Source organism: Grus americana, chromosome 4, assembly GCF_028858705.1.
Source record: "Grus americana isolate bGruAme1 chromosome 4, bGruAme1.mat, whole genome shotgun sequence".
NCBI lineage: Eukaryota > Metazoa > Chordata > Aves > Gruiformes > Gruidae > Grus > Grus americana.
The window spans coordinates 57,025,186-57,049,084 of record NC_072855.1 but is presented as its reverse complement, the minus strand read 5'-3'; the positions used below and the strand labels follow the sequence as shown (position 1 = coordinate 57,049,084).

At 42.1% G+C, this 23,899-nt stretch overlaps 1 protein-coding gene across 8 annotated transcripts in view; it reads left to right on the top strand.

The window, feature by feature from the left end:
• LEF1 (lymphoid enhancer binding factor 1) overlaps positions 1-15,309 on the top strand; it is a 69,292-nt gene extending 53,983 nt beyond the window's left edge. For 6 of the 8 annotated variants that reach the window (XM_054824643.1, XM_054824649.1, XM_054824645.1 and 3 more), the window contains 2 exons: positions 1,744-1,792; positions 14,180-15,309. In XM_054824643.1, coding sequence (XP_054680618.1) covers positions 1,744-1,792; positions 14,180-14,259 — 129 coding nt within the window. In that variant the 3' untranslated portion in view covers positions 14,260-15,309. Of the gene's footprint in view, positions 1-1,743; positions 1,793-2,441; positions 2,483-14,179 lie in introns of all 8 variants that reach the window. The other 2 variants (XM_054824650.1, XM_054824648.1) reach the window with 1 other exon arrangement.
• The last annotated feature ends 8,590 nt before the right edge of the window (positions 15,310-23,899 follow it).

The following is a 23,899-nucleotide window of genomic DNA, read 5'->3' as shown; positions in this document are numbered from 1 at the left end:
GTTGTTGTTGTTGTTTTCTCTTAATTTTTTCTAACTTGAGCAGTCAAAAAATGAAATTGTAGTCATTTAGCACAGATATTACTGCAGTATTTTGAGAGTTGGAAGTGACTTAGGGGTGACTCTTCTGTTTCACATGGATGAATTTCACAAAACAGTACAATTAAAAAATATGTACTACGTGGTTTTAATTCTTCTATTTTGGTTTGCCTCATTATTCAGGATTTCGGAAATGTCAAAAAAAATGTTAAGCATGGCTATTCAAACGTTGGCAATATCTGTGTGCTCTTTGTTACGTTTTTATTCCTGACACCCCAAGTAGTCCTGCAAAGTTGTGTGATAGTCAGGAGAAGCACAGTGTTTTCATAATGTGCTGGTGTTTGTGTGTGCTGGAGTTGTCAGAAACTACCTCGTTTGGGAATGTTGACAACTAGTTTTCAGCCCGGCCTCTTCCTTCTGCTCCTCTGCTTCTGGTATCTCATAGATGGATCTCAGATCAGCTGTCAGTATGTTCTAGCTCTTGAAGTCAGCCTGCCATAGAGAGTAAAACGTAATTTTCCTCCCGTGATTTTTCCATGTTAATATCTGCACTAATGCACTTTCCTCCATAAAGGAGTATTGCCTTGGTGCCCAAGTGATAAAGCGTATCGCTGTGAGTTTCCCAGAGCCCTTGAAATCTGCTTTCCAACTTCTCGTCTTGGTCCCGTCTTTGGGAGCTTGCTTACAAAGCATTGCCCAGCCCCGTTGCCAGCCTCAGGATAAAATAGGGGCAGGGGCTTAAGAGCCCAGGCTGTCAGAGCAGGCTGGGGACTAAGATTCATCTGCCGTAGCTTCGCCGTGGCCCTGCAGAGCTAGCTAACGGAAAGACAACACAGGACAATAAAGAGAAGTCATATGGAGGAATATCGAAGTGGTAATTAGGGTGATGCAAGATGATCGAGGTCTAAAATTGTGAGTCTAAACTGACCTTTTGTTTCCTGAAAGACTGTGGGAAGCGGGAGCTCTGGCCTTTTCCATAGATGGGGTGCGGGAGAAGGCTGAGCGTGTGGGTCGGCAGGACGAGCCTGCACCGGCATGCTGGTGCTGGTGCGGTGTCCAAGAAAGACAGCTGCCGGGGCGTCCGTTTCTGTCCTGCACCTCGGTCACGTTCAGGGTGCTCTGCTGTACAGCAGTTCGCTGTTTGCTTGTTGCACGGCGTGTTCTCCAGGCACAGCCGTGAGAGACTTGGCTTTGGTAAAGGTACGAGCATTATCAGAACAGTTGTAGTTGGCTGGTTTGCACCCCGGGGACAAGTCACGGTCGGCCTAGGTACTTTCAACACCCTGTCTGCTGTTGCCATGTATTGACAGCGTAAGTATCTGAATGTGTGAAGAGTTCTTGTAAGAGCCATAAATTATGATATCAACATACGTGTCATCAGATTATTAAGCGTGAGAAGTCTTTTAGATGCTTGTGGCTGCCAGCGTTAGTTGAAAAACTGCCAGAAATTATAATTCTGTGTGGATATAAAAATGTGTATTGCTCATATGTGTGTGTTTTTCCATAGATACTGAAAGCAAACCTTGTTACCATTGAAACAGTTGGAAGTGGGTTAGAAAAGGTTTTAGCTACCCCCAAAAACAATTGTGTTTTTCCTAACTGCTTTCTCAGTCTCCAGATGGCTTCCTTTTCTATGCTGTGAGGTAGGGGAACGACAACAAAAAGTTCTGTGCATGTAATGATATGGTAAAATTTCTTATTTTTCAGGGGAAGAAAAAGAAGAGGAAGAGAGAAAAGTTGCAGGAATCAGCATCAGGTAGGCCATGACCAACTCTTACCATTCACCTCGGGTGTATTTGAGAAACCAGGGCTTGCGCTATTTAATTTTTACATGCTTTTCTCTAACACTTGCTTCTGATGGATGTTTTAAGATACCTGACTTTGAATGCAAGCTTGTGAAAATGTACACGATACGTCTCCTTTCCCTTACGCCTTTCCGCATAGGAGTCCTGACGGCATCAACATCTTTGGCTGACCTTATGCATTGCTGCAATGTCCTGCTTTACCTTTGCTTTTCTCCTCAATCAACGTTGTATCATCCTTAGACTTAACTATGTCTCAAATACTGTGTGGGATTATTGGACACTGGAAACTTTACTCTGACCTTTTTGTAGCCGCTGTATTTTTTTTTATCACTGTATTTTACATTTCTGTGTACACTAACAGCTGCCTAGTAGGTTGGCTAAAAGCATCAGTGAGGTCTTCCCTTTGCCTGTAAAATCTATGCAAAGAAATACCCTGTTTTCCCCAACAAAAATGGCTGGTATAAGAACCATAAAAAAACCAAATAACAAAATCAAAAACACACCAAAAAAAATCCATGTAATACTGTAGCAAACAAACTTATTTGGAATGTGCAAAAACTCTGTAACAGAAATTTGTTAAAGGAAAACAATCTTCTACAGGTACAGGCCCCAGAATGACAGCTGCCTACATCTGAAGCATGGTAAGAACATCTCTAAAGCTTTCCTGATGATAAAACTGAATTGTGAAATAAGCTTTCTTATAAATTTTATGCAATAATATGAATTTAGCAAAAATTGCAGAAGTATCATATCCCAAAGCTAATGTTACTTTGACTACTGATGGTTTTTATACCGGCTATCTATTAGGTGTTCACCATTTCACTTCTTAACCATAATATTTTCAAATTGACCATACCTCACTGACTCGCTGCAAGTCTGCCTGTGAAGCACAGGGAGGGGTTTACTGAGCAGTGCAAACCCTCCCAGCCAGCGGACTGTTACAGTTCATAAGAGCAGGTTAGACGCTGGCTTCGGAGTACGTTTTATGTGCTGACATCTACAAGATGCTGGCTGGCTGGGTACACTTTTTAAAAATTTATTCACCTGTATACTAACAAAACATCTGCTAAGAAAAGGGGACTGTATTTCAGTTGTACCAAGAATTTCTCCCTCAACTGTACAGTGGTATTTCACATGTGGTGCGGGTTGGGGTTTTTTTGTTGTTGTATTTCCAGTGTGTTTTCTCTCTTCATATCATACTGTCTGCAGTGAAGGTGGAATGACTAGTGATTACACATATCCCATAAAACACCATCTAATCTGCTTGTGAGTGCACACAGTACCACAGTGAGATCCTCATATTGCTCAGTGTTTGTGTTGGAAGGCTGGTCCTTCTCTTCCCCTCGGTGTGATACGTTTTCTAGGAGGAATGGAATTCGTTTGACATAATAGTTGCTTCTACACTGTCTAATTAACCCAGACTGCTCTCAAGAGATCCCTGAGAATTCCAGGAACCATGCAAAAAAATAACACTTTCTAAAGTCACCTATGCATTATAACAGAAATGGGCTTTTTATCCCCTCTCCTTCAGCCTTGTTTGGCCCCAAACAAGTGCCCTTGGCAGTCGGAGTGGTCAGCAAAGTGGCTGCCTGTTGGCCCTCTGCTCTGCTTAGGCTTTCTGCCAGAGAAAGCCAAGTTCCCTTTGCTCTGTGCAGTGTGTCAGTCGTCAGTCAGTCAGCATGATTCAAGCCTCCTCTGTAGGTACACCATAATGCTGGTTAGTCTAAACTTGGGTGGGTTTAAGACTGGGTGTTGTTTTGGTTTTTTTAAAGCTGAAGTAAAATGAAAAGGCAAAACGCATGCTCTTTTTTTTGGTTCCTGCTAAGCAAAAGTTTTTCAAGCAAGCAGACAGTCGTACACTTTGCAGTGTGCCTGAGTCATGCTGATTTTAGATGTGGACTGCAGCATTTGGGTTCTGTAGCCTACACAACAAATGTAGCTGTAACGTATCGTTAGTTATGGTGACTGCCATAAGTATTATACCTATTAAAAAAAACCAAAACCAACAAGTCTTTTAACCTTCAGTTTTATAATTGATATTTTGGTTTTGTTGCCAAGGTCCATGATTATTGTGAATATTTTTCCCTTCGATGTTAACACAGTACCAATAAGCAAAACACACATAATTTTACCTGAATGGATACAGAGCACCCGTTTGGGATCGGAACACAACTGAGGTTCAAGTGACCGGGGAATGTTTGGTTTTTTGGATGCCTTACAATCTAAGGAGGACTGCCTTGCCTACACTGAACTACTTTTGTTGGAGTTTCTCTGTTTGCATTTTCCATGGTAGAGGATGAGCTGAAATAGAAGAGGATGAATGTTCTGAGTATGTGGGTTTTCTCTTTTGCCTTTTTACTTCTATGCCCCTTTCTTCCTTCCCCTCAAGCTCTGTAGCAGTGTAGAAACTGTTGGTAATACCCGGCTCTCTGTCCTCGTGCAATTTGTAAGATGGAGCATGAGAACAGTAGGTATCCTCTTCCACTGAAGGGGGAGCGTTCTGTTGGCTCCATATATGCGCATGTAGGCAGCCTCACTAAACGTTGTGCGCTGAGTGAATGCTCTCCACTGGAGACGTACAGATGTGCTCTAGCTGGAAGTAAATGCACAGAATGATTTAGGGAACCTGAATCAGCTAGACTTCAAAGTAAACTTCTGAAGGTTAAGACTCTTGCCCTTTGCAAGCCTAATCCAAAGAATGTTTTGCCTACAAGCGTAATATCTTACCAGGCCCACAGCAGAGCTGTTGTAGTCTTTACTGGATGGAGATAATAAGTTTGGGAATGCCTTTCAGTGAGTGCCGCAAAGAGCTCTTGAAGACAGGAAAACACTAGCTTTCTTACTTGTATGGGTGGTGCAAGGAAGAGGGGGAAGGAGGGTGGGAGGTCTGGGAAGGAGACAAGCATTCTGTTATCTGAGAAGAATCAGAAATGAGTAGGTGGCAAGACCAAAGAAAGAATCTCGAGATCAGCATAAAGGAGATCAGCCAGGGCTGTAATTACGGTGATGTAAGTGAGAAGGATGAAATAGTGGGAGGGTTGTGTGGTGGGATGTTCAGAGGAAAGTAACGGAAGGGACGTGCAAACAGAAATGATTTAAGATACTGTGAAAGTTTTGGGTGTGGGGTTTTTTTTTTTGTCCATGAACACTTCAGCACATAGCTGATTTTTAAGGTGGACCTCTAGCCTGCTTTTTGGCTTGGATATCATTTGAGTGGTGAAGTCAAGGTGGTAGCAGCATTAAGTTGCTCCTCATCCCAGGGTTGTACACAGCAGCAAGCTTCTTATGGCTTCACTGCTTAGGATTTAGCTGAGATTCATGATCTCCTCCAGCCTGCTGAATGGCCAATTTGTAAAGCACTTTAATATTATAGCGCTTTAGGAATACTGTGACCTGGTGCTCCAGTCTTTGCTGGGGTACTCTGAAGCACGTCGCCATTCTTTTAAGAGTTGTGGAACTGTCCCCAAGCAGCATTTCGGTTTTGAGTTGACATGGCCCTACACAATGTTTGAAATAACTTTCATTTGTTGAAGAAATAACTTGTATTTATTCTCTCCTTTTGAAATCAACTGATAGTGGCATAAGACCTGATAATGCTAAAAATGAATTTGGGAGAGGCCAGGAGGGAAGGGGAAATGAGGAAAGCTAAGATTAAGGACAATGTAGAGATCATCTGCTGAGCACCTTTCAGAAAGGTGGGTGTTTTCTTGTTACTTTAAGCACAACCTTCTAGAAGACATGTAAATGGAAACAATTCTGTGTTGAAAGTGGGGATTTCTGATTTGACTTTTGGAAGGAAGGAAAAGCTGGTTTTGGTTTTTTTTTTTTTTTTTAGCATCTCATGAGTATTTTTAAATCAGCAAGGAAATAGAAGGGTATTAACAAAAAGTCCTCCTGATTGTTCCACAACATGGAAATAGTTAACTTCTTATGACTTGCTATGTATGGTAATTGTAAAAGGCACATCATTTGACATATGGCAGGATGCAATTGGGAAGTCCTCACAAGCTACATAATTTAACATTGTGTTTTGGCATATCTTCAAGGGCTAAAAAGAGTGATAGAGAAGCTTAATAGAAGTTTGAAGACCTGTGAGAAGTGCATTTGTGGCTTGCAAAATTCCATGACAACTAATAGTTAGATTAGCAAAGCTTTCAAAAATGAGGAAACTTGACTAATACTGATTTACAATCAGAAGCACTTAAAAGGATCAGATTAAGACTGCTTAACTTTAAACAATGAATTATCTATAAAGTTTCAAACTTCCTACATGGAAATTAGAGCCAAATTTCAGTGCAGAAGTGATTTTTGGACAGTGTTGTAACAAACAGTTTATGACTGGATTATCTCTTCCTTATTACTTAGAAATAAAATGGAGTGAGGTTGTGAAAGCAGACTATAAAGTGGACCAATCTACAGCCAGAATACTGTGGAAAAGAACCATCTGATGACTGTGGGCATGGCTGACCATGGGTTTCTGGCCAGCAGTCCTAGAAAGGAGATGCAAAGAGGATGTGGTACCTTGCTTTCCGAGGCACGTGTTTTTCTAACCTGGCTTGTCCGGTGCCCTTGAAATAGCTGCTGGAGTTGAAAATGTAACAAATGCTCCACCCCTTTCCGTCTCCCCTGACTGCTCAGAAGCTTTAAACAGAGCCTGAAGGACTTGCGCAGAAGTTAGTGTGTGTGAGGATTTGGTGGTGATGGTGGTGCAGAGATGTGTCCTGATTTGCTTTAAAAATGATGTTTCCCTGTTCCCTGTTTTGCCTGTGAACAGTGGCCTTCAGCATAGGCAAGAGGGACAGAATAAACAGAAGAGAATTTTCTGGCATGAAAAATTTATAGTTTTGAATACTTCGGTTAACTTCAGCCTTTTTTCATAGGCATAGAAATTCCCAAAGACGAGAGGTATAGCCCTCTGACAGATCCCCCTCCTGCAACATAATTCTGACCTGGCATTGATCTTGCCAGGGTGAAAGATGGAAAAGCTCCTCTCTTTCAGGCTCTCTGACATCAAGAAAAATGCCAAAAGAGCAAACCTGGCAAGGAGCCACCTCCGATTCAGGTGGCAGGTAGAGAAGGGCACTGACACCTGCTGGGAGAGACGTGGCAGAGCAGACCCAGTTGTCCTTCTCCAGCCTGGCGGAGGAGCCTTGTGAAGTGCTGCAAGGAAGGAAGGAAGGAAGGGTATAAAAACTATTTTGGGTGCAATCAGAGACTATGGGAGGGATAAGGGTAAGTCAGGGTAGGGGCCAAGCATAGGTTTTCTAAATAAATAAAAGCAGAACACTTTCAACTAGACAATCAGCATAGACACGGGATTAGAGAAACAAGAAAATTTTTTAAATATTTACAAAACCATTTTTGCAATCAAAGGGTGCAGCATGATCAGCTATGATGCTGACCTTCAGCATTTCACATTTTAAACTGACCCTGGCAAAGGGCAAAAGTAGATAATTCAGCAGGTGAACGTCTAGAGCCTCTTTATTTGTTAGAGAGTTGCAGATGCTGCTGTGAAGTTAGAAGTGCCTAATGAAATTTGAATTCAACCACATTTACAAGTGATTAAAAACCCTATCATTTCACTTCTGAGGTATTAGCCATAGGCGGCTTGGGCTAGAATGGAGAACAGTGGGACGACTATTGTTCTAACTCTTCCTGTGGGACAGGGTGGGGACAGGGAGTTGACGGCTGGTACACCATTCTTCTCTGGATGCAAACAGTGTACATTAGTGGATTTAGTAAACTCACCACCAGATTGAGAATTCTAAGGTCATGAGAAAAACTCTGCAGAAACAAATTGTTTCATAAAGAAAATGTCAGATTTTGAAATGTGGTTTCATTCCCAATTGAAAGAAAACCTCAGCATTTTAATATTAATCTCAGGTTCAGGTCTGTATTGCACTTTCTTTTTTTTAGTGTATTTACATGAAAAATTTCAAAATGAGAAATTGATACTGTATTCCTGAACAGCTAGAAAACAAGTTGTTATGACACTGTCAAAGTCTTTCCCATTTGTTTCTGGAGACTAAGCTTGGGTGAAATCTGTCCTCCAATTTCAACAGAACTATTCAAATGCAATTCTGTCAAAGCTTAGCAAACTGTAGCACTGAGTTTTGTTTCTGTCTGCCTCTCACTTTTTGTTGTATATATTATGATTGGATTGAAGAGGTCTTCTGATACACATGCATGCAAAACCAGCCATCCTGAAGACAAAACCAACCAAAACCAAAAAACCTAAATTTGATGTTGCAAAAGACGCTGCTAATAGCTCCACCTTCTGATACCAGTCAGTTCCTTAATCCTCTCGTTTAAGACTTTTTATGCAAGTTATCTTTTAAATCTCTTGATACTTTACTCGCTTGTTATAAACAATTTTGAATGCGTGCAGCTTGGAAAGCTGTACAAAGAAGGAAGCTCACAGCAGGGCCAGCTGAAGTGCCGCTGCCTCGCCAGTTAAACGGGAGACTGGCAGCCAGTTAGCGTGGGTTTTAGTTTTTCAGGACACCAGTTTTCCACTGTTGGTTCCAGCGGTAGGAGCAAACATTGGAAACATTTGTGTAGCGAAGGTGTCACTGGCACTGGGGTGTAGTGTGCGAGCAGGGTTAGATGCAACTGAGGGAAATGGTACCAGTGACCACCTCTCTGAATTAGTGTTCTTGCCACAGGCATCAGTAGAGCGGGGTCAGGGGTAAGAGAACTAAGGAGGCTTAACTGAGCAGAGAGACAATTTCTGAAGTTGCTTCCTCCTTGCAAAAAAATTTTTTTCCTCATTAATATTAAGTTGCATCAGAATTAAACTCGGGAGTTTTGAGAACCCTCTATCCTTCACCTCAGGGATACCTGAAATTGCACAGTGTAAAATATTATTGCTTAAATAACTACATATAGTTAGTTTTATGTTGTGTATGCATTTACCATGACGCTAGGTGAGACTACGTTTTGATGACTGGTTGGGTTTCTTCCCATATGTGTGTCTTTTGAGATACATGACAGGAGGCTTGTGTATTTTGGACCAGTAGAGACTTTCTGCATAACTTAATTGCATCAAAGTGAAGTTGGTGTGTCTGAATTCTGTAGTGGTTTCTGTGTACTGCTGTCTTATGCTGCTAGTGTTGCTCAGCGGATGCCTGTGTGTAGAAGAGTTGATGAAGCTCAAGAAGAAGTTACATCTGACTTACCTTTTGGTTGCATGAAAGTAACTATTTAAATTATGCCATCTATTAGAAGATTTAAATGTTGAGATTGTCTTTCAAAGTAGAGTGTCAGTTCTAACCTATGTTTCATTGTGGCAGAAAGGATGATCTATAAAGGAAACTTTGCCTATGTTAGTTCTTTCTTTTAAAGACTTTTCATTTACTTTACCAGTACCTCACCTCTTTTCTGTTACAGCAGGTGAAAACTGAAGTAGCAATTTCAGTGTCCCTAGAACTGACACACCTTTCTTCACAGCTCTCAGTCTATAAAATAAATAATTTAAAAGATAATCTTCTGAATATTTATTATCTGCCATAAAGATAGAAAAAGGGGACAAGCCTGTTTCTTCCTCCCTCGCAGATCACTTTTAGCCTATTATTCCTCTTTAAAAAGCTGCTAGAGAGGGCTGTCTAGAGGTAATGTTTTTTTAATTACAAACATGGAACCTCTCTCCCCTCGCACCCTCAACAGGAAAAACCACATCCTGGGTCTTCCAGTAGGATCATTTTAAAGATTGTAGCTCAGCGATAGAGCTTCTAGTCTCATGCTGCCTGCACAAGGGGCCTTCGATAAGAACCACACCTGCTTTGGCATCACTGACTTCAGCCGCACAAAGTGGCAGCCCTAAAATACCTGGGCATTTCCCGTGCTGACACTGACACTAACCTGCTCTGGAAGAGGTCTCTGACTCATGGAGGAGGGGTGTTCCTGCTCTTCATTTAATGCATCTAGCTTAGGCCAGACTAAGAGGACAGAAGTTGGAACTCCAGGCTCTACCTGTAGTCAATGGAGAGGTATTTTCAGGAGTAATTACTTCAGGGCATCTAAAACACTAAGGGATAATTTACTACTGGAGTCTCCATTCAGTTACCAGCAATGGGCTGAGGCTAACAGTATCAAGGGCGGGGGGGGGGGGGAACCCACCAAGAAAAACTTACTTACTGACATAGCTTCAACATGGCAAAATCTGTTACAGTTTTAGGGTACAATTTTATGTAATTTCTTTGGCAACAAAGACAACTTAAAAGGTTTCCTCTGCTGCCTGATGGTATCCAGCTATTGCAGAGAGGGCTTTTTCCTGTCTCCCGTAGGTCTCTCCATCCACGTGCTGTAACAGCTTGTGGGACTCTGCAGCAAATCGGATTACTAAAATGACTGGGGTTTTGTTGGGAGGTGGTTTGTTTTTTGGGGTTTTTTTTGTTTTGTTTTTTTTTGTTTAGAAACAACAAAGGTTGTGGAGTGTTTGTTTTTGTTTGCCCAGAACATTTCAAGGATCTGGTTTAGCCTAACCTTGCAAACCATGGCACAGCTGGGCAGGAAGAGGAGCAGACTGCAGCGCCGGCATCTATCTGCTTGCGCCTGAAACTCTCTCCAGCTCTGCTGCTAAAGAAAATAAAAAAAAAGGGTTTCACAAACAGCGTGAACCTTCCTGATAAATACTGACCTGGTTTTGCATACCCACGTTTCTGGAGCATTGCATAAACCCTGGCAGTAAGTCGAACATGTTCGTTTTGGACTTCAAAAGAAAATGACAATTTCAGCTGCCGGGTCCTTCAGTTTGCCATGTTGTTTGAAGTACTGGGTTAAAAACCAGGTTTGGAGACTGACTTTTTTTTTTCTTTTAAATACATGTAAAAGAGACAAGACTGCCATTATATGTAGTCTTGTCTCTTCTTACAACTGTATGAAAACAACCTACGGTGGGTAAAGGTAAAAAGCACCTGGTTTAAACTCTTTACTTTCTCTTGCTTTCTGTGAAGGGTTAGCTATCTGTTTTACTCTGTACTTACTCCTGTACTGACCCAGACACCCTTGACTTTCTTCCATAACCTCTTCCAATTAGTATGACCTGGATGAAGCTGCATAATCCTCTCCCTTGTTCTAGATAAAGGGAGAGGAGTTAAAGACAAGAGGAAGAGCACAAGGCCCTTGCAGACCCACCCTTCACTCCATCTCGTTCCCAAGCGTGGAGAGAACTTTTGATACCCCTCTGACGCTCTTGCCCTCAGCTACATAGCCCAGGCTTGTTAGGAGGCTTTAGTTTTACTGTAGTGATACCTGAAATACAGTTTTATCACTTCAGTAGTAAGGCTTTTCTTTTTACACTGAATTATTGTTGAATTTTAGTTCTGGGTTTGTTCCCCTCCCCTTTTCTCCTCCAGTCAGATGTACACTGCAAATGGCACAGACAGTGCCTCCTATTGTGGCTCAGGCTCAAGACTTCACATATGTAAAATGTGACTTGCAGCACTTTCTTTGAAGCCTAACCACAGCCAGGGAGCTGTAATTGCAGCCTTTGATTGCGCCGACTTCACTTGTGGATTGGGCTTTGCTAGGGCATGCCTCGCTTGGCGAGACTTCAGCTACAGCCCCCCAGTGAAGCCTTAGATGTGGGAAGTCTTCAGTCTCCTTAGCACATGCCTGTGGTTTCTTGAAAAGAATCCTGATTTGACCTGTTTTATATCTGTAAGGCAACACCATCGTCACTCATATTTTTTAGGTAGTATTTGGTTTATCAGCAGTAGAAGCAATTTCCAGCGTGTAGCCTTAATGTGCAGCTAGGGAAAGGCTGGGTTCTAGATGCTGTTTTCGGGACAGCTACTGTGTAATTTGCTGTACTGCAGTATTCGCTTAGAAACAAAAATATTTGGGGCTTCACTGTGCTTGTCCCCTTGCAGAATTACAGTCATATCTGCAGCCTCCCTCTTGGAGCGGGGGATAATTAGGCGCCAAGAAAGGCTACGGCAAGGAGGCAGGCGCTGCAAAGCTGCTTTGGATTGGGAAAGCAGCGATGGCCGCTGTTTGAAAAAGCTGAGGGCCAGAGCAAGGCCGTGGTCGTTATTTTAACCTCCTGACTTCAAAGACAGCTTGCTGGTAAGGGAAGGGGGGAGGAGGCAGGGAACCATCTCAACAGAAGAGCATTTCATTTCCTTCAGTGAAGTAGACATTCCTGGCTGCTAATGGGGAGTAGCTCTGAATCACTGCGCTTGTATCAGACTGCTGTGAACTACTGGCCTGGCGCCTCAAGGCCATTCCTCAACAGGAAGCTGAATGTTTTCATGTAAGACTGAGAGGAAAACCTTCCCAGGAAGAGCAACCTGGACCAAACCTTTGAAAATACGGGATGAAAAGGCACAAAATAAATATAAAGCTGCAGGGTGCTCTCCCCAGTGTTCCTCTGCTGTTTGCTTGGCCTCTCGTTCGTGCTCCTTGGAAAGGTAGAGCCCTTCATAGCTCTTTGATCCACATGTGTTATGGAGCACTGCGCTACTTTATAAAAAAAGGGGGGGGCAGGAAGCTCAGAAGGCTTTTTTTAGTTGGGACTCAGGCTGGTTTTATGAGGAAATAGGAACTGAATTAGTCAATACAGACCACCTCTGTTGAAACCACTGGTTTGACAGTGGACTTTCAGCTGTGCTGTTTAAGAGACCACAGTGGCTTTAGATGTCCTTTTGTGGCTACCAGCAGCAGGTGAAAAGTATTCATTATCTATCAGGGATGGTGGTAGCTGGGGGAGGAGAGAGCATCCTTCAAATTAAACCTACATAGGAAGAGTTTGATAGAAATTTGCGCTTGTTCTTTCTACCTTACCTAGTCTGCAGCTGAATTTCTTCAGTGTCCTCACCTTTCCATTAAAGCAATGGCCATGTGGGTGACTTCTGATGAGGAGTCAACTTGTTTAGTAAGATTGTGGAGCCTCAGCTTGCGCTCACTAAAATCAGATGGTCCAAAATCGATTTTGGAGGCTTTCTACCCTGGAGTACATTAGCCTGTGTAACTCCTTATTCAGGAGCTGTACTCAGCCAGTGTGGGCAAAATGTGCTGGCTTACACGGAAGCTGCAGCAGATGGGAGGTGGGTGCCCAGTTGTAAATGGCCCTGGTTTAAGTTCTGCTGCTGTAATAATTGCTGATTAATTCTGCTTGTGGCTCTTACAGGCTCAAGCAGCCTATCTGTTAGGCATAGTCTAACAGAAGTTTGACTTGTGGTTTCAACAATGCCATTTCTTCATAAACTTGTTCTGTCTTGCCTTGCATGACTCAGGGTGCTGGCAGTGTATATTCTTTGTGTGACTAAGCATTCTGTGTTTCTTCTGGTGAAAAATCATTCACCTTCTCCACTGAACTACATTCCAGTGCTAGTTTTGGTCATTCTCAAAAGCTCTGCTCATTGAACCCTCTACTTGTTTGGCAGCTGAGTAGTACCTAGAGGCCCAGAGGTTAATGTAGATTTTTTTGAGATACCAATAATCCTGAGACCATTACTGGAGAGCATGTGTCCGTCTGTGGAAAAATGCCTGACTCATTAGTCAGGCTTTGGGTGGAGTCCCTGTTACAACCCAGTTGTCTGGGTTAGAAGGGCAGGGGTGATGGGTGAGTTAGGGATTGTGTAAGTCAGCTGATGTAACCCAGAGACCTAATGTTGAAGAACTGTTCTTCTCTGGATGAGCAATACCTGCACTGTTGGCCTTTTCACATGCTATAAGAACATAAATCCTTCCAAGATCCTCGTGAACTTTACTGCTAGCTAAGAGGCCCATGGCTCTTATGCAGCTGGAAGATGTACCCTACCCCACTGAAGAGCAGAACAAATCCTCCCCAGTCGTGTGGATGCACGATGTAGGGTCAGTGTTCGCACAAGCCTCACCCACCACAGTCCTCTACCTAGCTACTTGGAGAAGCATTTCTTCGTTTCTGCAGGGAATAGAGCTTGAGGCTCTGAAGTAGAGGGTTAATTGACCTCAACTACTGTAGTACCAAAGCCTGAGGATGTCTAGTTTTGTAACAGATATCTGGGTCAAATGTTGTAGATAAATGAAACCCATTACAAAAGGGAATTACTTCTGTAATATGTGGAATGTCTAAACAGCTTAAACCGCCACCTTTCTAGTTGGTGTGGACATCGATTTACAATCCGAAGTACTCTCCGTAAACATTCTTGCAAACTTCAAGAGCAAATAGCAATACTCTGCACATAGCTTTGACATTGCAAGTGCACATTCCACTAATACAGTTGTGTCATAGCGTTACAGCGACCCATCACCAGTTTCTCTGAAGGATTTTTAAAACAAACAAAAAACCCCAAACCAGGCTTCATATAGTCTTTATCACTCTCTCTCTCTCTCTCTCTTTCCCTTCCCTGTAGGTGGGAAAAGAAATGCTTTCTCAACTTGCAAAGCAAAGGCGGCGACACCAGGACCCCTTCTGGAGATGGAAGCTTGTTAAACCCTAGGTGTGTCCTTCATCCACACAGACCACCCCTGAGGAGTCTGTCTAGGATGTCATTCACCCTGATGTCACTGCTAGAGACACTGAATCATAAAGACAATCACTGCCAAAATCCTTCATTATCACGAGGTCCAGCCCCAATATAAATAGAGCAAATGAGCTCCTGGGTCAGCAGAGCAGCTTTTGTCTTCACTCCACCTCTGCCTTGCACTCTTAAGCCCCCGTCTCATCTGTGTCCATATCGAGTCAGCAGACAAAGTAGCGTGGCTGTGCCTGCCTGCTTCAGCCAACAGAATAACGTCAACCACAGCTGCCCCATACAGCAAGCACATCAAGGAATGAAATTTGCCTGGACCAGGATGACACACTCAACCTTCTTTTTATTTAATGGTGCGACAGGATCAATTTTGGTTTTAGCTTTCTTAAGAAACTTGAATGCTTTTATATTTTAACTTTTAGTTTGTAATTTCTTTGGTGTATATTTTACTAGGTATGAGCTTTTAAACAAGTGTCAGAAATCTGAAATAATTTTAAAATAAAAGGTTTTTTCTCTTTTTTTTTTTTTTCTGCCAGAGGAAAAACCTGTATGGAAAAAAGGTGGCTTTTTTGTTAAACTATTTGTAACAAATAGTGGCCTCTCAGTCTATATAATACAGTGTCCTATAGAACTAAATAAATGTAACAACAGTCAGCTGGTCAGTAGACATGTCAGTCTTGCATCATCTACTCTGTAACCATAAGCAATACATCCAGCAAATCTGACTGCAGTGAGTTCTTCTTCTCACCCCATTCCCCTTCTCCTTGTAAAAAGCCCAGCACTTGAATTATTACTTCAATTGTTCTGTATTTGTATCTGTTTTTGTTAGCCTGTTAGTGGGATTTTATGCCAGTTGTTGAAATGAGCATTGATGTACCCGTTTTTTAAAATAGTAAGGCACAGCCTTTGCCAAAAATACTGTCAACCGATTTTTTTTTTTTTTGTCATTCCAGTTTGAGTTAATGTGCTGAGCATTTGTTTTTTAATAAAAGCTTTGTAATAAAACTAAAGTCAATTGTCTGGCTTGAAAAAATATGACAATGGCTCACACTTGATGGAGTAGAATCCCTCGAAGGTTGAAGCAAGCCCAGGAAGGCAGTCACTTCTAAGGCTGAAGAATTTTGGCTCGGTCTTCCCTTGCAGGAAATGCAATGTATCTGTCGGGATCTTTGCTCACCTTAAGTAAAGTCATTTTGGAAGACAACTTTCTTTTTCTTCCTAAACAGAGCAGAAGTCTCATTTTCATACCAGGAGTAAGGAATGGGCAGGCTTGGTGCTCCTTTATGCTTCTCAGTTCAATTTGGCCCAAGTGGAAGTAGCAGCGTCTGTGATCCCTCCCTTTATCTTCAGTTTACTACTAAAGTCTTACTGAATGCAGCAGTGGTTTTAATGCTGATGATCAGGAATATGGATTGCCTTCTTTCTGGATGCAGTCCGTGCCCACGCAAGAGTTAAGAGCCAACAGTTAAACTTCTTATAGCTGCATAAAAGATCCCACAGCCAGGGACTGGAGCTGGCTGCAGAATCAGCCATGGAGAGCCTGGTTTCATGGTGTCAGATCCAGAGAGTCGGCATGGCCCGCCTACTGCCAGTGGTGCTCGTGGGACCTTCCTGCAGTAGCAAGCAGCTCCTCTGCACACCTCAAAACCGAAAACGCAGGTGTTTGAGTCTTTCAAGCCCCCAACGCCACCAGCAGCTTTTCTGACACCTTTCCCTTTTAGCTCAGGGACTGGTATTCCACAGCTCTGAAAAAGAGACACAGCTGCCCAACTGCTACTAAAGGATTTCAAAAGAAAAAAAAAACAAACCAACCACTGTAGCCATAGATAAACTATTCCAATGGTTTGTGAGCATGACTGCAAAAGAAATATGAACTGTACACTGAATCAGCATACCTTGTATTCTAGCTCCTGAATCTTGTTTGGTGTGAGACTGGACTGAGTCAAGCTTGAGCTACAAGAAATTACATAGGTGAGTTACTGCCTAAGGAAGCTTTGTGATTAGATTGTTTATAACTGATCCTTAAACTCTGTTGCGCAAGAAATTTCATAATTTAAAATGTTATGAAACAGCTTCCGCTGAAACCAGCATGCACTGCACACAACCCAATTGTAAGAACGTAACCAACATATTAGTTCTGGCAGTATTTATTTCTAGCAACTAGTGATTACGTTTAAAAAAAAAAAAAAAAAAAAAAAGGCTCAAAACAAGTGACCAGGCAAAGGAATGCTTTCAGATGGCAGGAGAAAAGACCTCTGAGAGAACAGCAACTGTATACTGGAGTTTTGCAAGACTTGGCTAAGTTTCCAATCCAGTCAATTATCCCAGCCTTTGCTGGAAACCTGTCTGGTTTTTGGTTTGGGGTTTGGTTTTGTTTTTTGTTTTTAAAGTAAAAAAAAAAGCAAGTACTTTAGTGCAGTAATTGTTCTAAATCAAGGATTCCTGCAGTGAGTTCTGTAAATTACATGTTCCAAAGATAACAGTTCTTTTTAAAACATGACTACTTTATTTAGATTTTTTAATGGCTACTTAAAAAGCCACTTACCCATTTTGCAAAAAAATCGCCCCCAGTAGAGGTGTTAACCTTACATAGCACCTTGTCCCAAATACACTATATAGTGAACAGTTGCCTGTCTTAAGGACGAAAGGTCTTTCAGCTCTGATAGTGAAGGAGAAAAAGAATTCAGGAGCTAAAAATAACATCTCTGCTGTTAACATACAGTGAGCAAGCACCATGTGTTGGGCTCATTCATAGATCAAAGCCCTTTCACATAGAGCAACTATGGGAAAGGTTAACTAATATGCAAGGCTTAGGATGATCCCATGAGAGTACCTGAAACAGAGTAATTGTGCTACCCTGGAATACCCCCTGTGACTTGGATCAGTGTCCACTCCTGCCCCCCCACTGCTGATCAGCATTTGTTCCTGTGGGACTGAAAGAGAAAATTGACCTGGGCCCTCATGGTACCACGCCAGCTTCAGTGGAGACAGATAAGCTAGTAAAAATGGTCTACTGATGGTGGTGGTACCCTGGCAGTAAGATAAGGTTTAAATCCTTGTGATGCCAAATAAATTATTTCAGGTGAGACTCAGAATCGACACGTAAATTCCTGATGTGCAATTAAGGCAGAAGTCAGCATCTAAGCACATCTTCTTGGGTACCTGAGGAGATGATTACGCCGTACCTCCCACAGAAAATGTCTTTAAGGATCTAAATGCTCCTACCTAATGGCTGAGTTAATTATCCAGATGCTTCTGTACAAGCATTCATAGAATCATAGAATGGTTTGGGTTGGAAGGGACCTCAAAGATCATCTAGTTCCAACCCCCCTGCCATGGGCAGGGATACCCTCCACTAGACCACGTTGCCCAAAGCCTCATCCAACCTGGCCTTGAACACTTCCAGGGATGGGGCATCCACAACCTCTTTGGGCAACCTGTTCCAGTGCCTCACCACTCTCACAGTAAAGAATTTCTTCCTAAATCACAAACTCGCTCTCTCCCGTCATACTTCATTCCATGCTTGTGCACAGATCACGGTACAGGTAGTCCCACTCATAAACACACAAGATACCCCAGCAGCTAGGAAACACACGTCCTTCCCCCTCCTCTCACTAAAAAAACAGCAAAGAGCAAAGACACAGAACAGGGCAGTTGAGCCAGGATTATTTACAGCTAATCAGGCCAACATCACAGGATGGTCTGGCTTCTCAGGCTTCTGGATCACCTGGACCAGAGCCACTTCCCCTCTGTTACATAAAAGAACAATGCCCCAGGCTAACTTTGGCTTCTTACACAGCGAGTGATGACAGATTCACTGGTTGTGCTTATAGGGACTCACCAGCTCTAGAGAATTCTCTTCTGTTGTAGTTTCCGCTTTGGGTTAGCTAACAGAAGAGGCAGTAAGTTAGCTGTAGAGGTGACAGCTCAATGGTTAGGTCAATTTGCAGCAAATGTGGGACCTTAAGGACCCAATCCTTGCTCCAGGCTGTAGGACAGCAGAATCTGGAGCGTCAGTCATCTGCACTCCTTTGAAACCACAACAGTGCACAAAGCTTTGAAGCAACCATTCCTTGTTTCCTGATGGCCTCCTGCTCTGATCTACATGGCGGCTAATTAGACTAAAGCAAGACGGGCAGAAAATGAAGGACACTGCAGAGACTAAGAAATGCCCAGTAACCTCTCCAACAACGTCACTGCAGTTTGTTCCCTTGCATTCACAAGAGGGCTAACGTGCCACGCAGCCTCCTCTCCAGCATGAGGACCTAAAACCAAGTAGAACATTACAGGGGAAAGAAGCGACTCCACAAATAGCCAGAAGCCAGTCAGTTATGAACACATTTCTCCTGTGTCAGGTCAGTGACAAAACTACTGGGCTAAGAAGGAAGTTAGCCAAAAGGAGAGCAGCTGTAACAAGAAAATGGCCTGCTGTAAACACAGACATTCTGAGATGAAGCCAAAAACCTAGAAAGTGTGCCCAAACACATTCATTTTTCCACATGACAGGCCAGGAAGAGAACCTTTGGATTAATGTATGAGCTTACCCCGTGCATCTCCTCATGGATATAAAGATCAGCTTTAGGAAGCAAGCAAACGAGCATCTGCAGCCCCAGGAAAAAGGACATGTCTGATAGAAATATGGGAAATGAACCTCTTAACCACCCGCTTTCAGCCAGGTCAAAGCAAGAACTAAAATTCTGCTCCCTGTCCTCCCAGGTAAATACTCATATCATCAGGCCATGGGCTTTAGATGACCTTTTCTCTCTGGCTGGCACACTCCTCCTGCAACAACCACAACTTCACTGAGACACAGAAGCAGAGTCTGCTTGGCTGAGACAATAGTCGCTACTTACCTGGTCTGGGATACTAAGGGTTCCTTCCTGTGAACGATGTTCTACAAAACACATTTCGATAAACTCACCCATCTCACCTCCCAGAAACCCAACACATACAAATAAGTGACAGGTTTGTTCATCCCTCTCAGCTAAGGAAAACCAATGTGAACCAGCAGAGCTAGGAGAAAAATTTCCATCTGCCTCATACAAGAAGAGCAACTCACCCAGAAGTGGTCTGTCCTGTTCACTGTGCTGAGAAAAGGTAACTACAACAAAATAGAATCTTCAGCAGAATAAGAAAGATAACATACTCTGCAACTTAATGATGGTCAAGGCACTTATTTGGAGAGGCAACTCTTTGAATTGGGACTGATTTCCTACAGCTAAGAAAACTGGCTAAAAAATCCCGCAGGATATTGATTTGACTGATGCAGGACCGACTCTGTGTCACCACAGAAACAAGGACTCAGATCTTGACAAAGCAGAATGCTATATAAGGGTTAGGTTTTCTCAGCACCTGCCTGTGCAAGTGAAGTGCTGGGTAATAAAAAGGGGCCAGTACACAACAGAACACGGCAGCGGCTACATCCCTTGACTGAGACGAAGTTTCAAAGCTGGAGATGGACAAGATTCTTAAAATCTAGTTGTTGCTTTTGCTATCCTGAAATATGTTTCCTTCTTACAATTTTCCTGTGAAATGTGTTTTGTCATGGCTAACATAATCAGCAACAATTTCTTCCTCTCCACTCAATCCTAAATTAGATAGGCAGTAATCATATTTGCAAACAAACCATGCCTGAGGAAGCACGGAATGGCTACTGCTTTTTTCCTGTAAAAACCTGCTAGATCAAACTCTAGCCAACTTTTTAGTACAATGTCCTGAAAGAATTCACAATCAAAACACCTTAATCTAAGGTGCCTCAACAAAGTCAACAATAAGTGATTTTAGTCACTGTTTGAAAATTCCGATTTTATAAGGAAGATTTTGATATATGGTCTAAAAGTTTCCCTTTGTGTGGGACTGGTATAACTGCATGACTCAGAAATAAAACCCCTCACAGCACTCAGTTAACCACTGAGCAGGCTAGTTCTGCCTATACTGGTATTCTAAAGCAGTCACTCCCCACATTTTTTTTTTTTTTCAGTGTGAATTTACTGAAATTACTTACTGAAACAGAATAGCAAACAATTTCTCAATATCCAAGCAGTTTATTCCTTTTTTCCTCTGGTCCATTTGATTTCATTCCTGCCCTAGGTTTTCTCCATCCTCCCACTTCTCTCTCAAGTTTGACTGACGCCTCTGCTCCTGCCCTGTCCTCACGGGCAGCTGGGGCTCCCTTGCTGATGGACCAGCACTGCTAAGTGCTCTCCTCTGCTAGGAAGCAGTCTCCTCTTTCCAGTGAACCTGATGCTGGGTTTCCTATGAACATAAAAAGATGGGCTTAAATCTAGCACAGGTCTAACACCTATACTGTATCTTCATTCAGTTCAGTTTGGAAATAAATACTATGTGAAGAAAGAATGGGTGAAAAGACTATTTTCAATTCAATTTAAGGAAGAATTTCCCTGTACACCTGTTCCCCAAATGCATTCCAAGGATGGTACTTCCTTAGCTCACAGATATGTTGTGAGGATCAGATAAGATTATATATAACTAGTGTAAACCACAGACATAAATATTAAGGGATATCTTAAATGAGATGCATACAACTACACTATGGGTATAGTTATTATAACTGCTACCACACAATTATATAAACATGGAATATATTGTATTTATCAACCAACATCTGAAGAATTCTTCAGATCATCTTACTCCAACAGCTGTCTCACCAGCTTAACCCCTTGTCATTTTTGTTTGGGAGTTATCTCACTTCCAGAGGCAATGGTAACAACTCGGAGAACAGTAAGAGAACAGAGTAAGTTGATGGGCATGGATTTAAGTGTTTCACCTGAATTATTTTCTGTTGTGCACTATTGTAGCATTACCCTTCCATGATCCCAGGGAAGCAGAACTAGGAGCTCACAGAAAAGACGAAATGGAAAAGCTAACACCAGTCCCAACTACCCACCACCACTATGACTGCTGAACACTGAAGACTAGGCAGCACTCTCTCACCTGTCCCTTTACCAAATTTCATCCAATTTTTTTTCAGACATTACAGACAATACTTAGTTAAAGTGGGCAATTCATAGACATGACAACTAAATAGGACAGGAAAGCCTGCAAAGTTCTTTGGAGCATACACTGGTTGGGGTTGAAGGATGTCCTTGCTAATTCACATCTTGCAATCAGTTCTATTCAAAGGTATCTGAAATCCGTTAACACATACTGGATTTCCAGCTGCCATGTCAAATATCAAATTCTGATACTGCTCTCTCTATTCCTCAGCAGATCCAGCTAGTTCTCCAAAAGACCTTCCCTTCCACACAGAAGGCAGAGAAAGTGGCTCTCCTTACCTGCCAGTAGCCAAAAATTCACATGGAATATTAGTTAAAAGAAAGCAAGCTTTGTGGGCAAGCAAGCCTTACCAAACGGCTATACTTAAATCAGGATAGCCTGCTGAATGGGCACCGACATTACTTAGACTGGTTTAATTATTTAGACTGACTTTTAGATTTTAATTCCCAATTTCAATATAAATCAGTTGTAAGTTGAGCTGGGCACCTGTAGGTTTGCACTACTCTCATAACGTGACTTAAAATGAAATTCTAAGTCAAACTGGTACCAGCCTTTGCTAAGGCCAGTCTTATCTGTCAATGAAACAGTTCATTCCCTAAAAACACAATAAGAGTGATTTTTCAAAATCACAGTCTTCACTGGAAACTCCTCCTTGCAATGTTAGCTGCCACTGTAGAAAAGCTCTGCCCTTTGCCAAAAAGCAATGAGCCTGCGGGTGAAGATCATGTCTATTGTGTGAACATTTGACACATTCATCATTTGCCATTATTCTTCCTTTCCACGACCATGCTACTTTAAATGTCACGTGTCAATAAGCAAAGCAACGTTTTCAGCTGTAAACCTGTGCAAATAATCTTTTGAGTATAATTCTGCCCTTGAGGTAAACTATATGCTCAACTTTTATTCTAAGACAACCAAATGTCCTTACAAATTTAGATCCAAGTAACAATACTGGCTTCAGTTCATAGATTTGCCAGTTTAGTGTCAACTTAGGCAACAATAGCTTTCAGTCTTAGCCAAAAATGAAATGCCAAGTGTCTAAGAAAGAGAAAGACTTCTTCCTCAGTTCCAATTAATGCTTTTGTTTAAAGAAATAAAAAAGATGGTATCAGGAAAAGCACTTATGTGAAATTAACAGCATCTCCCCCCCATATTCTCCCTCTGTTTTAAAAGAAAAATTTACCACTTTAAAAACCTCATCTCTCTAGTACTGAATAAATTAAATTCCCAAGTATCTTCTGGCTCCTATAGTAAGTTATTTAAATATTTATCATAGATCTCACTCTTCAGACACTGCCATTTTCTTAAAAGCACCGACTGGGTTTTAGAATCCGCAGCCTCTTTCAAACCAGCTTGCTCTCAATGAAGTATTTCCCTGTAGCCTATTTCACCCATGCCCCTTCCTCAAAGGACTCACACAAGTTTTCTTAGGCACTTAAAATATTATTTGGGTGCTCAACTTTTGCTGTTCGCCTTCTGACACTAATACCATGATAGCACCCAGAAATCCATCTGTCAGCAGTTGTGATAACCCTTTGGCGCAAAAGAAAGTGAAGTGGGAAGATGAAGAAATCAGGAGGCAGTATTTTTTCCTGACTGTTAGAAGGATAGTCTGATTGCTACTGCCTGAAATCAGTAATTAGCAGCATGAGCAGAGTTTTGTTCCTGCAACTGATTCTATGAAGAAAGTATATAAACAGCAAACAGAGAAGGGAAAGCCTGAAAATTGCTGTTTTCTTTCACACTCTCTCAAGAACTGGAGCGGAGTGGTGGAACTTGTCATTAAAATCCACACCAGTTCTCTTCTGATATTCCCCATTCTTTTGAAAATTTAGTTCAAGATTTAAATAAAACTAGGACCTCCAAAATCAGGCTCTTCCATAAATACCTCTTCTTTAAGTTCTGAGAGGCATTTCAGTGCTGAAAAGAAATCACTGGAAGCTAGATGCCTCACCTGCTTAGACATTCTGGAAAACATCACTAGGCTTCCATCTGAAACAAAAGACTTTTAGAAATGTCACCCTGAATTGCAAATAAGAAAGCATTGCAACATCAGCTGGAAAGAACCCATTAGCCCTCTTGTCCTCTTCAGAGAAATAAGGACTTCAAGTAGTTGTCAGAAACATTTTACCTTTTACAGCCTCTCAGGAGAAAACCAACAACTAAAAAGCCTGTGAAATAGAAATGAAGTATATCTTACACCTGCTCATGCCTGCAGCTTTGTAGGATTCAAAACAGCAGGTCTCAAACAAAGTTCACGTAAAGGAGTTGAACCAAAACGTCTTCCAACGGCTGGAGTGCCTCAAGCCAGCTCAAGGCATCACTGTATGCTGAGGATGAGTCAGGGAACAGAGCTGTCCCTTCATCAGATCGTAGACCGTTATGGCACCTACACAGGCCCTGCACCAGCAGAGCAGACAAATCGCAGTCTGCGCACAATCAAAACCCACTTATTGTAAAAGTGTGGGTTTACCATTTTCTATTGCGCAAATATTTAATAGAGCCATTTGAATATGCAAGGATAATTAAGCAAAAAAAAGGGGGATTTTATTTGGTGCTAATTCACCACATGCAAATTCCAGC